General features: G+C 31.3%; 1 protein-coding gene across 1 annotated transcript; it reads right to left on the bottom strand.

The window, feature by feature from the left end:
- Positions 1–5,029: 5,029 nt before the first annotated feature.
- LOC113552673 lies at positions 5,030–11,820 on the bottom strand. The gene is made up of 4 exons (XM_026955519.1): positions 11,746–11,820; positions 9,284–9,602; positions 5,134–9,195; positions 5,030–5,058 (listed from the first exon to the last, which is right to left on the bottom strand). The coding sequence occupies exons 1-4, from the start codon at positions 11,818–11,820 to the stop codon at positions 5,030–5,032; spliced, it is 4,485 nt and encodes a 1,494-aa protein (XP_026811320.1).
- Between the last annotated feature and the right edge of the window lie 1,084 nt (positions 11,821–12,904).

Genomic DNA, 12,904 nt, shown 5'->3' with positions numbered 1-12,904 from the left:
TATAGGACCTAACCTAAATTATAGGTAGTACTGGTAGTAGGTACCTACATAGTACATACTATATTTTATGGTCACAGTTATGTACAAATTATATACTAATAAGTAATAATGTTTATTGTACATATTTGTGATCAAAGTATACCTATGTAGGCAGTTATAGGTACCTATGTATCTTCTTTACCTAATCACACACACTATAAACTCTTATAATATTAGTATTATAAAATATTCTCTGTAGAAGTGTATATATTGTATATACACAATATAGTGCTTTTGATAAACTCTTGAGCTGTCGAGAACCACCTGAAATTAAAGATATGTTCAACTAATAAGGATAAAACAATATAAATATAATAATGATGTTATGAATTATTATGACACAATAAATACTATTACATGATTTTTAAAACTGTATATTATAAACAAAATAAATTATAGCAATATCATAGTAAAATACATGTTTAAGGTTTGCAACTTAAAGTGTGTTAAGTTAAAAAAATAAAACATTATAGTATTGTATTATATTATTTATATATTTATATAAATTTGAATAAATTAATTTATTAATTTGGTATGCTATAATATACCCGATATGTGTTAAATAATTTAAGCGTATTTTTTTTAAATAACATACCTAATTCAAACCACATGATTGTGCATACATTTGCCAAGTAATGATGTAGTCACAATAGTTACATATTAAATGTATAATAATTAGGGCTCGGAAGTTGATGGCCTTAAAAACATTAAAAAATGACCTAAGAAAATTGCTAATATGACATAAAGATGACAAAAAATGTCCTTAAAAATGACCTAAAAAATTACAAATATTGTTTAAAATTATAAAAATATTTTTTTAAATTGTACTTTATTTTACTATAAAATTCTATGTACATTTATCAAAGCTTACAAATTACTCAAAACATGGCATACAAATGACAAAAAATGTCCTTTACAATAAATTAAAAATTACAAAATATTTTAGACGTAGACCAGCACTAACCGACGTTTTTATTTTCGGAATTTCGAAAAAATAATAAAATTTTAGTTTAATAATATTCACTACAACACGGCAACGAAAACTCTTATCGGTGAGATAAAATCGGTTAGGTGCTAATCTTAGTCCGTGATAATTTCAAAGTTTTCAGTAAGTTATCAGCATAATGGTCGACAAGAAACAATAAGAAGTGAACTAATGTGAAATCAGTAAAAACGACTATAAAATGTGTTTATTATATATATGATATACAAACTTGAGTCAATATAAATTAATTTCAACGCAAATCGAGCTAAACATACCTCCTAAAACACATCCAAACGTCAAAAGACAACAATTTAAACATTTTGAGTACCTACCTACGTAACAGTTCGTACATAGTGCCGTATTCAGCTTTTCTGGCACAGGGAAAACTTTCTGGCCCCCCTTTTTTAGGGTTAGGACTGATTATCTATCGAAAAATTTGTCTAATTATACATGAAAACATGGTTTTGGCATCAAATAATATTGTAACCGTATTGTTTAATATATTTTATTTTGTTATCATAATAATATTAATATTATATATTGATATATGTTTCGACTTAGGCCCGGGCCCCGGACATATATGACCTGAAAAAACTGCCTTGTATACGCCCCTAGTCGTACAAGATCGTCAACGTCTACATCGACTACATATAATATTTTAAAAAAAAGTGCACTTTAACTTATGTTTATACTTAAGAACTTATACTAAAATTGTATTCAATAATTATATAAAGTGCAAACATGTTCACATGAAAAAAAAAATTTAATTTAATTAACGTATGGTAAAAAAAAATTAGCTTACTAAATATAAGGAAAGGGAAAGTGAGTTGGGTCAATCATAAAAATTTCATAGTATCTATGGGTTTTATAGGATTTCGGGGCACAATTTTTTCGACAATGAGTATTTATCAATTAATGTATAAAAACCAAAATTTATGTCCTCCGTATAAAATCGAAAGGGAATTTGAAAAAGATAAATAATTTGTATATTTTAAATATAAGGCAGCCCATGTACTTTAAAAAATTAAAGATATAAATTTTCTGGTTTTTACGATTTTACAGAACATTCTGCTGTACTGCGTACTTGGAGAGATTAAGATATTACCAGCATTTTTTAAAATAATTGGCAAAAAATTAAAGAAAAATAAGAATTTTTACATTAATATAGTTTTCAAAAAAATGTAACTCGAAAACGAATAATCATAAAAAAACTTTTAACTTTTACCAAAACTAAATGGTTATAGTGGTTACACGATAATTTTCTATACATAGGTAATATTATTATATATTAATATAATGACACTTTTTAAGCTTATTATAGAGGCAATTGGAATTTTTAGTTTCCGAATAGATCGATGAAAGTATCGATTATTCAATGTGTGTTTATTTCTCTGTCTGTCATATAGATTTCGAGGAAATTAAAAACACTCAGATTTTCCAAAATTGTGGTAGATTTTTTAGCAATTTTGTACCTAACCTTTTTTGAATAAATCACTTTTTAATGGTCGTACGATAAAAAATAATAAACAAATTATAGAGGGTAGCTAGTTATCTACAAAAAAAGAGCTTACGATATATTCACGTAAAAGTTAATGTTTTTGCATTATAAAGCCTACAAAATACAGACTTATAAAAAACGACTTTATAAAAAAATTTCTCAACAAAAATTATAAAGGAAAAAATGATCTACAAAATTACATTTTTTATGTTAACTTAACTGTTTTTACAGCATAAGAATTTTATAGTTACAATTCAAAATTACGAGTACCTATATAAAAAATAATAAAAATGCGTTCTTTTCCACACCACCATTGAGGTAGAAGCATGGCGCGTTTTTTTTTTCATGGTTTCCCCGGTAGGCCTAATCCATGTGTACTTGATAACTTTTATCTCGTCGTAAGTTATCTATTCGTTATAACAAAGTAGTTAATTATTATATTTTAATTCTTCAACTTATAATTTTGCCCTCTTTTTTGTGATAGTACAATAGCAAGTCTTGAATTTCTTCTTCCATATATTTATCGAATCGTTTTGGCTCCTTCAGGCATACTCTGCTCACTGGAGTCTTCGCTATTTTATCGCATCGGTTATGATTATACTCTGGAACTATAACTTGAGCTTTGCATTTTTCCTCTTTCACCATTTTCCACTGATACTACACTTAACAGGACCAAGGGTTTTCCTTTCAATTATTAAACATTTATTCATGTCTAGTTTTCATAGTGGTCATGTTTTTGCTTCATACAGAAATACCAGATGAATCAGAGTAAAATATAATTGCTCTTTTAGTTCTTTTGATAATTATCGGAACTATAATACTCGTATCTTTACAAATCCATATTAATAATATGTTCGAACGAGGATACGTTCCCTTCCATCGGGTCAGCTAGTCCCCTAAGGTGGTGCGACTGTAAGACGAAAGCTCGCGAAGTTGTCAACGCCGCCGCTCCGTTGCAGCCACGATTTAAGATCTATACTAACTTTAATCGTGGTCACAGGCCGCAGCCGACACAACTGACCGGTTGCTCTTTGCCTTTTCTCTCCTGTGTTCGGCCCGTGCGAACTGCAGAACTTGTTTACGCACGCCTGCCGCATTCACATGTGTTTTATATTTTATATTTGTTTTTTGGTCACGTGGTTATTTATTAGTATTTATTGTATATGCCAAACTATGGATTATTTATTATAACAGTGAGCGCATGGCGCTATAAATTGTTTATGTTATTGTGATACCAACCGGTGCAAGGTAACCTTTATATTTTCAACACCTCGCAAGTCGCAGCACACGACCGCCGAGCCGTCCTCGTAGGAGCAATCCGAGCGCAACATAGCACTTATATGTTTGAATTATAGTTGGGACTTCCCTAACTATTTCATTATTTTTTGGATTTTCTGGTGAGCAACTGACTCGTACAACTGTGACTCGTCTTTAATATTTAAAATTGTATTTGAATTAGGAATGAGTATAAATATTTGATTATTTGGTAGATATTAGACTTTTCTATCATAAAGCTACCTTGATTATTTCCGATTTTTTGGTCTGCCCTTCTGTTTAATCATGATATAAATATGATACAATTGGATAATATTTTATACGCCACATTCAGCAGGAAAATACCTCCAATTGTTATAATCCTTAGTATCCATTTTCTTATTTATTGAGCAGAATATCGCGATATATCAAGATCAACTATAGTCTGTCCAGCTAGAGAACGTACCGATTCTGCGCTACCCCCGTGTCACCATGCTTTCAAAACTGGTTCGTTTATAGCTTCATAGGGGAATGCGCAGAAAAACTGATTTTAGTCGATCTGCGGCGCGTTCTCTTGCTGGACAGAGTATATAAGAGTAAAGTAGTACAATAGGATAAGAGATATTAGGGGGAAGGGTGATGCATTAAAAATGGATAATTGAAAATTATTAAAACGTTTAAACTTGTTTGAACATGCCAACCTTAAAAATTGGAAGTGAAGCTCATATCAAAAACAGCACATTTCATAAAGAGTAGGGTGACATGACAAAGTAAACACATTTAACGCATAGTACATCATAGTAACAGCAGTCACGAACAAATTATAAGCGTAGCTCTATAATGTACTTTTGGGTGAGTTTTAAGTATCACCAATAATTATTGAGTTGAGTATAATATAAACATATAATAATAAAAGCTTTTACAATGTCAACGAAAAAATCAGAGACAATGATTGATTCAAAAATTGTTTAATGTTATATATTTAAAGAACTGTTAACAAAAACCGGAAAAATCGGCTATGTCTAAATGATTAATTAATATTGGGAATAATTAAAAACTTATTATTCCATAAACAATGGGGAATTTTTTGGAAAATGTATGTTCAAATCCAAAAAATGATAAGGAAAAAGAGAACTATTAAAAAAACAACAATTTTTAAATCCGAAGCCAGGATAACGAAACGATTAAAGAACTGACACGTATTAAATAGCACGAGTAAAACAGTTAACGAAATAAAATCTAACCACAAAGGGTTATGCTGCACCAGGAATGAAGTGTTCAACTGCATTACATCTATAACAATCAAAAATTTTTTTTTTACAACAAACAATATAAATATTATTCAAAATAAAGTTACCAATTTCCGTATTGGAGATCTCGTTATCACTCTTCATCAATTGATTTCTATCGTCATCAAAAGTAGAGTTACGCTGACTAAGTGGGGTAAATTCCCCAGCCATCGGATTTAGCTTAAATGTTGTTCGTTCGTTATCACTCTTTATTAATTCATTGATTTCTTCTTCTAATGTAGAGTTGATCTGACGAATTGGGATGAACTCCATGGTCATCGGATTTAGGTTAATTGTTGGACGTTCGTTAATACTTCTTAATTCATTGATATCTTCTTCTACTGTAGAGTTGATTTGACAAAGCGGGATGAACTCCCCAGCCATCGGATTTAGCTTAAATGCTGGTCGTTCATTATCACTCCTTATCAATAGATTACTATGGTCATCAAATGTAGAGTTACTCTGACAAAGTAGGATGAACTCCTTGGTCATCGGATTTAGCTTAAATGTTAGTCGTTCGTTATCACTCCTTGTCAATAGATTACTATCGTCATTAAAAGTAGAGTTACGCTGACAAAGCGGGATATACTCCCCAGCCATCGGATTTAGGTTAATTGTTGGACGTTCGTTAATACTTCTTACTTCATTGATATCTTCTTCTAATGTAGAATTGATCTGACAAAGCGGGATGTACTCCTCAGCCATCGGATTTAGGTTAATTGTTAGTCGTTCGTTATCAATCCTTACTAATTCATTGATATCTTCTTCTACTGTAGAGTTGATCTGACAAAGCGGGATGAACTCCCCAGCCATCGGATTTAGCTTAAATGCTGGTCGTTCATTATCAGTCCTTATCAATAGATTACTATCGTCATCAAATGTAGAGTTACTCTGACAAAGTGGGACGAACTCTTTGGTCATCGGATTTAGTTTAAATGTTAGTCGTTCATTATCAGTCCTTATCAATAGATTACTATCGTCATCAAATGTAGAGTTACTCTGACAAAGCGGGATATACTCCCTAGCCATCGGATTTAGGTTAATTGTTGGACGTTCGTTAATACTTCTTAATTCATTGATATCTTCTTCTAATGTAGAATTGATCTGACAAAGCGGGATGTACTCCCCAGCCATCGGATTTAGCTTAAATGTTGGACGTTCATTAATACTTCTTAATTCATTGATTTCTTCTGCTAATGTAGAGTTGATCTTACGAATTGGGATGAACTCCTTGATCATCGGATTTAGGTTAATTGTTGGACGTTCGTTAATACTTCTTAATTCATTGATATCTTCTTCTAATGTAGAATTGATCTGACAAAGCGGGATGTACTCCCCAGCCATCGGATTTAACTTAAAACCTGGTCGTTCGTTATCACTCTTTATCAATTGATTACTATCGTCATCAAAATTAGAGTTACTCTGACAAAGTAGGATGAACTCCTTGGTCATCGGATTTAGCTTAAATGTTAGTCGTTCGTTATCACTCCTTGTCAATAGATTACTATCGTCATTAAAAGTAGAGTTACGCTGACAAAGCGGGATATACTCCCCAGCCATCGGATTTAGCTTAAATGTTGGACGTTCGTTAATACTTCTTACTTCATTGATATCTTCTTCTAATGTAGAATTGATCTGACAAAGCGGGATGTACTCCTCAGCCATCGGATTTAGGTTAATTGTTAGTCGTTCGTTATCAATCCTTACTAATTCATTGATATCTTCTTCTACTGTAGAGTTGATCTGACAAAGCGGGATGAACTCCCCAGCCATCGGATTTAGCTTAAATGCTGGTCGTTCATTATCAGTCCTTATCAATAGATTACTATCGTCATCAAATGTAGAGTTACTCTGACAAAGCGGGATATACTCCCTAGCCATCGGATTTAGGTTAATTGTTGGACGTTCGTTAATACTTCTTAATTCATTGATATCTTCTTCTAATGTAGAATTGATCTGACAAAGCGGGATGTACTCCCCAGCCATCGGATTTAACTTAAAACCTGGTCGTTCGTTATCACTCTTTATCAATTGATTACTATCGTCATCAAAATTAGAGTTACTCTGACAAAGTAGGATGAACTCCTTGGTCATCGGATTTAGCTTAAATGTTAGTCGTTCGTTATCACTCCTTGTCAATAGATTACTATCGTCATTAAAAGTAGAGTTACGCTGACAAAGCGGGATATACTCCCCAGCCATCGGATTTAGCTTAAATGTTGGACGTTCGTTAATACTTCTTACTTCATTGATATCTTCTTCTAATGTAGAATTGATCTGACAAAGCGGGATGTACTCCTCAGCCATCGGATTTAGGTTAATTGTTAGTCGTTCGTTATCAATCCTTACTAATTCATTGATATCTTCTTCTACTGTAGAGTTGATCTGACAAAGCGGGATGAACTCCCCAGCCATCGGATTTAGCTTAAATGCTGGTCGTTCATTATCAGTCCTTATCAATAGATTACTATCGTCATCAAATGTAGAGTTACTCTGACAAAGCGGGATATACTCCCTAGCCATCGGATTTAGGTTAATTGTTGGACGTTCGTTAATACTTCTTAATTCATTGATATCTTCTTCTAATGTAGAATTGATCTGACAAAGCGGGATGTACTCCCCAGCCATCGGATTTAGCTTAAATGTTGGACGTTCGTTACCAATCCTTACTAATTCATTGATATCTTCTTCTAATGTAGAGGTGATCTGACGAATTGGGATGAACTCCTTGGTCATCGGATTTAGTTTAAATGTTAGTCGTTCGTTATCATTCCTTGTCAATAGATTACTATCGTCATTAAAAGTAGAGTTACGCTGACAAAGCGGGATATACTCCCCAGCCATCGGATTTAGGTTAATTGTTGGACGTTCGTTAATACTTCTTAATTCATTGATATCTTCTTCTAATGTAGAATTGATCTGATAAAGCGGGATGTACTCCCCAGCCATCGGATTTAGCTTAAATGTTGGACGTTCGTTAATACTTCTTAATTCATTAATATCTTCTTCTAATGTAGAATTGATCTGATAAAGCGGAATGTACTCCCCAGCCATCGGATTTAGCTTAAATGCTGGTCGTTCGTTATCACTCCTTATTAATTCATTGATTTCTTCTTCTAATGTAGAGATGATCTTACGAATTGGTATGAACTCCTTGATCATCGGATTTAGCTTAAATGTTTGTCGTTCGTTATCACTCCTTGTCAATAGATTACTATCGTCATTAAAAGTAGAGTTACGCTGACAAAGCGGGATATACTCCCCAGCCATCGGATTTAGGTTAATTGTTGGACGTTCGTTAATACTTCTTACTTCATTGATATCTTCTTCTAATGTAGAATTGATCTGACAAAGCGGGATGTACTCCTCAGCCTTCGGATTTAGCTTAAATGCTGGTCGTTCGTTATTACTCTTTATCAATAGATTACTATCGACATCAAATGTAGAGTTACTCTGACAAAGTGGGGTAAAGTCCTCAGTCATTGGGTTGAGCTTATGTTCAGTTCGTTCGTTAATACGTCTTATTGATTCATTAATATCTTCTTCTACTGTAGAATTGATCTGACAAAGCGGAATGTACTCCCCAGCCATCGGATTTAGGTTAATTGTTAGTCGTTCGTTATCACTCCTTATTAATTCATTGATTTCTTCTTCTAATGTAGAGATGATCTTACGAATTGGTATGAACTCCTCGATCATCGGATTTAGCTTAAATGTTAGTCGTTCGTTATCACTCCTTGTCAATAGATTACTATCGTCATCAAAAGTAGAATTACGCTGACAAAGCGGGATATACTCCCCAGCCATCGGATTTAGCTTAAATGTTGGACGTTCATTAATACTTCTTAATTCATTGATTTCTTCTGCTAATGTAGAGTTGATCTTACGAATTGGGATGAACTCCTTGATCATCGGATTTAGGTTAATTGTTGGACGTTCGTTAATACTTCTTAATTCATTGATATCTTCTTCTAATGTAGAATTGATCTGACAAAGCGGGATGTACTCCCCAGCCATCGGATTTAACTTAAATCCTGGTCGTTCGTTATCACTCTTTATCAATTGATTACTATCGTCATCAAAATTAGAGTTACTCTGACAAGCAACAGACTCGTACAACGGCAACTCGTCTATTACATTTAAAATTTTATTTAATTATGAAGTAGTATAAATATTTTATATTATTTTTAGGTATATAATGTTTTGAAATATATTTACTAATTTTGGGATTGTAGATCTTTTTAGATAAAAGATTTTTGTTCAAATTGATGGGTTGAATTGTACATGAAAAATCCTCAGCTATCGGATTTAGCTTGAATGTTTGTCGTTCGTAATCACTCCTAATCAATCGATTGCTATCGTCGTCCAAAGTGGAATTACTCTGACTAATAGGGGTAAATTCCTTAGCCCAAGGATTTATGTTGATTGTGTATCGCAATTGAACTCTGTTCGTCGATATATTTTTATTCTGTTCTGGTACTGCGTCATCAGCTTTTTTGTCCGTGAGCACTTTTGACATTCCATCCTTAGGTGGTGTCTAAGCAATATTTTTGTATATTTATGTATTTATGTATGATTAACGTCAAATGGCTTTTATTAACAAAATTATTTAGTATACTATATTTTCAATTTATTATGATGATAATAATTGAGGCTGGTTTTAGTATTTATATAAGTATAGGTAATAAGTAAAATTGCACAACTATTTCAAATAAGTTAAACAAAACATGCAAGAAGGTTAAAATAACAATTATGTAACATATAACAGTTTAATAAAACATATTGTAGTTAGGGTAAGAAACCCATAATATAATTTATGTTTAGTCAATAAGATAACTAGGTTAAAACATAAAAAATATAATGTTATTAATATATAAGAAGGATGTAAACTCCAGGACCGGGGTCAGTGGTGATGATCGTATTTATCGATTATCACTGTACACCGCGTGTTAAATAAAGTATTATTAAATATTTAGTGTGTATTTCGAGTAATCGGTGCATACGACAAGCTATACTACAGTAGTCGTAGAAACAATGTGGTTGTAAAGATGTTTGCCTACGGCGTGCGCACTGCAATATTAACGCACATCGCTACACAGAAAACTAAATATTTCTAAAAACTATTTAATTGATACATTTTGGAACTTTTCTCCATTAGATGCTCATTTGCTCACTGAGTACTTGCGTTTGAAAAAAAAATCATAAATATTAAAATATCGGTTAGTAGAACTCCAAATATAGCTGCCCAAAGAAATCGCATCACGTTTTAATAATATAAATAAAGATATCAAATAGTCAGGATCGCATTAAGGGTGGGGTTGGGCAATGGCTACAACTGCACCTGGTGCCAGTTTTATGGGGAACCAAAATTTTGTGGTACGAAATCACTTTACTTGTAAAGTTATGAATTAGTAAAACTTTTAAAATTTAAACTATTTAAATAGGTAACAGTATTATATAATATATTATATTGTTAATGTATTAATATGACGTTAGAACTTTAAACAACTAATATATTTATTGCAATATAGCTCTTAGCGATGAATAATTATTATTATACCTATTAATAGATCCTTAATCGTTTTTCCAAATTTGTTGTGATTCAAGACACTTGTTATGATACCAATATGATTTCTTTCACGACTCGGTGCTGTTTATTTATTTATTATTATATTTATTATTTTAATTAGTACCCACAAAAATGTTGAGTGGCTATCAATCAAAATTGTAAATAAACTTGAATAAAATAATAAAACAATTTAATGTTATTAACAAATGCAGAAAAAAATCAAGACAATTTTGTGAAAAAACCTAGTTGAAAGTAAATATACACTATATAATATAAATTTTACTTACAAATTATAAATTTACAATATATACCTTTATAAACTTTATTTTAATATGAAAAAATCATATTGTCTATTATTTTTGGCGACCGCAACCCCCAAACCTATCATTCGTGACCCCCAAGTTGAAAACCACTCACTTAGAGTATTCAATATTTTTTTGATAATGGTAATGGATAAAAAAAATAGAAAATACGATAACTCGGATAACTATAATATACGATATTTACTAATTAATAAGCCACAATTATTTATTTTAATCCTTTAATGTTACAAGCAAATAACCGTAGTATCTTATTAAAATATTTATTATTTACGAATCAAATACAAACAGTATTTTTAAAAAAAGTACAGATTATTGTAAAACAAATACTCTTTTCTTTGCTCAAAATCTAAAAGGTTCATGAGTATCTAACTTTTCCATTACGCCGTGGCTAATACACGGCATATCCACGGCGTTTTCCGTCGAATTCAAGATTCATTGTCTTATATTGGAGTATAGTTATACACGACGGATATATACGCCGCGGATGAAAATGCCGGTCGGCTTGCGTTTTAGTGGACGAACACCGTAATAATAAAAACGTCTACTCCTAATTTTACATTGTTTTAAATTAAAATGGGATATGCTGGTGATGGAAAATGTCGCGTTTATACCATAATTTTTTAAATATTGTACAAGAATACAATATATACGCGGTGGAATACGCAGTGTATAGCCCCGGCCTAAGGTAAATGTAAATATTAATGTACTCTATTATGCACATATTATTAGTAGTGTCTGCAATATGTTAACGGTGATTAAGCTTGTGCTTGTGCATGCAATTCATCTACCTTTTCTGCTAATTTGTCTACTGCGTTCGTCAATTCTAATTCTTCAGATGTTCTTAGTCCATCCATTCTATGCATTCTTCTTAATCTTCCAATGAAACGTTAAGTACAGTCTGTGCACTTAATATTGAAAATCAAATAAATTGATTTTAAAAAGTTTACTTTTTAGAGTAATATAAGTAACTTTTAATCGAAAAAAAAAGAAAAATAATTATTTTATTTCCAATAACCTTTTTTGTATATTATACAAAAACAACACGACTTTTGTCAATAAATAACAATTCACTAATGAATCCTACTAGACAAATTGTTTATAATCTAAATAATGTTGCTAATAGTTCATGAAAATTGATTATTTTTATTTCAGCCATATAATATAATATAGATGAACGTTTATAAAAATAATAATAAAAAAAATTATTTGTCGGTTACAGAATTAATTTTTATTTTCATCTAGAAAAATATAATACGTATGTTATATAGTCGAGAGACCACTAGACTGAATGCGTCTAACTCCGTACTCGATATAACAATACTACAGTAAAATTTATCCCCAACGGACACCTCTCAATAGCAAACGATTTCTTGGTGTCAGGGACATCTTAATTACTTTTCAATGTAAAAACCTCCGAATAGTGGACGCTTATTTAATAAAAATAAATTAGGATTAACGGAAATCTTTACGTAAAATCAGTGTTTGATAAAATCGATATATTTTTTTATAATTCAAAAACGAATAACCACGCGTAATACTTGAAATTTTAACAAAATATTTATGTTACCATTATATTCAACATATGAATTCATTTTCTAAATATTTTATTTTTTAGCTATTTGAACACTTTGAATTTTCAATCTCTTTGATTTGTCCCCTTTCTGCATTTAGCAATTCATATGGCCAATACTGATGCTATTTTTTTCAACACTATTTAAAATTAGTACTTATAAATTTACGTAGTCATTTACATAAATTTATACTTTGGTTTAAATTTACTTTAAATTCTTCAATATCAAAGTATTTTCATCATAAAGACACACACTAAATAAGTTGACATTATAATTTCAAATAATTTCAAATAATAATAAAATAAATAGAGTAATCAGATGAAAAACAAAAACAATTTTTATAGAAGAAGATGACCTATGGATAAAACGGGTAGAA

Source organism: Rhopalosiphum maidis, chromosome 2 (assembly GCF_003676215.2).
Source record: "Rhopalosiphum maidis isolate BTI-1 chromosome 2, ASM367621v3, whole genome shotgun sequence".
NCBI classification, from domain to species: domain Eukaryota; kingdom Metazoa; phylum Arthropoda; class Insecta; order Hemiptera; family Aphididae; genus Rhopalosiphum; species Rhopalosiphum maidis.
This window is presented reverse-complemented; position numbering and strand designations above follow the sequence as displayed.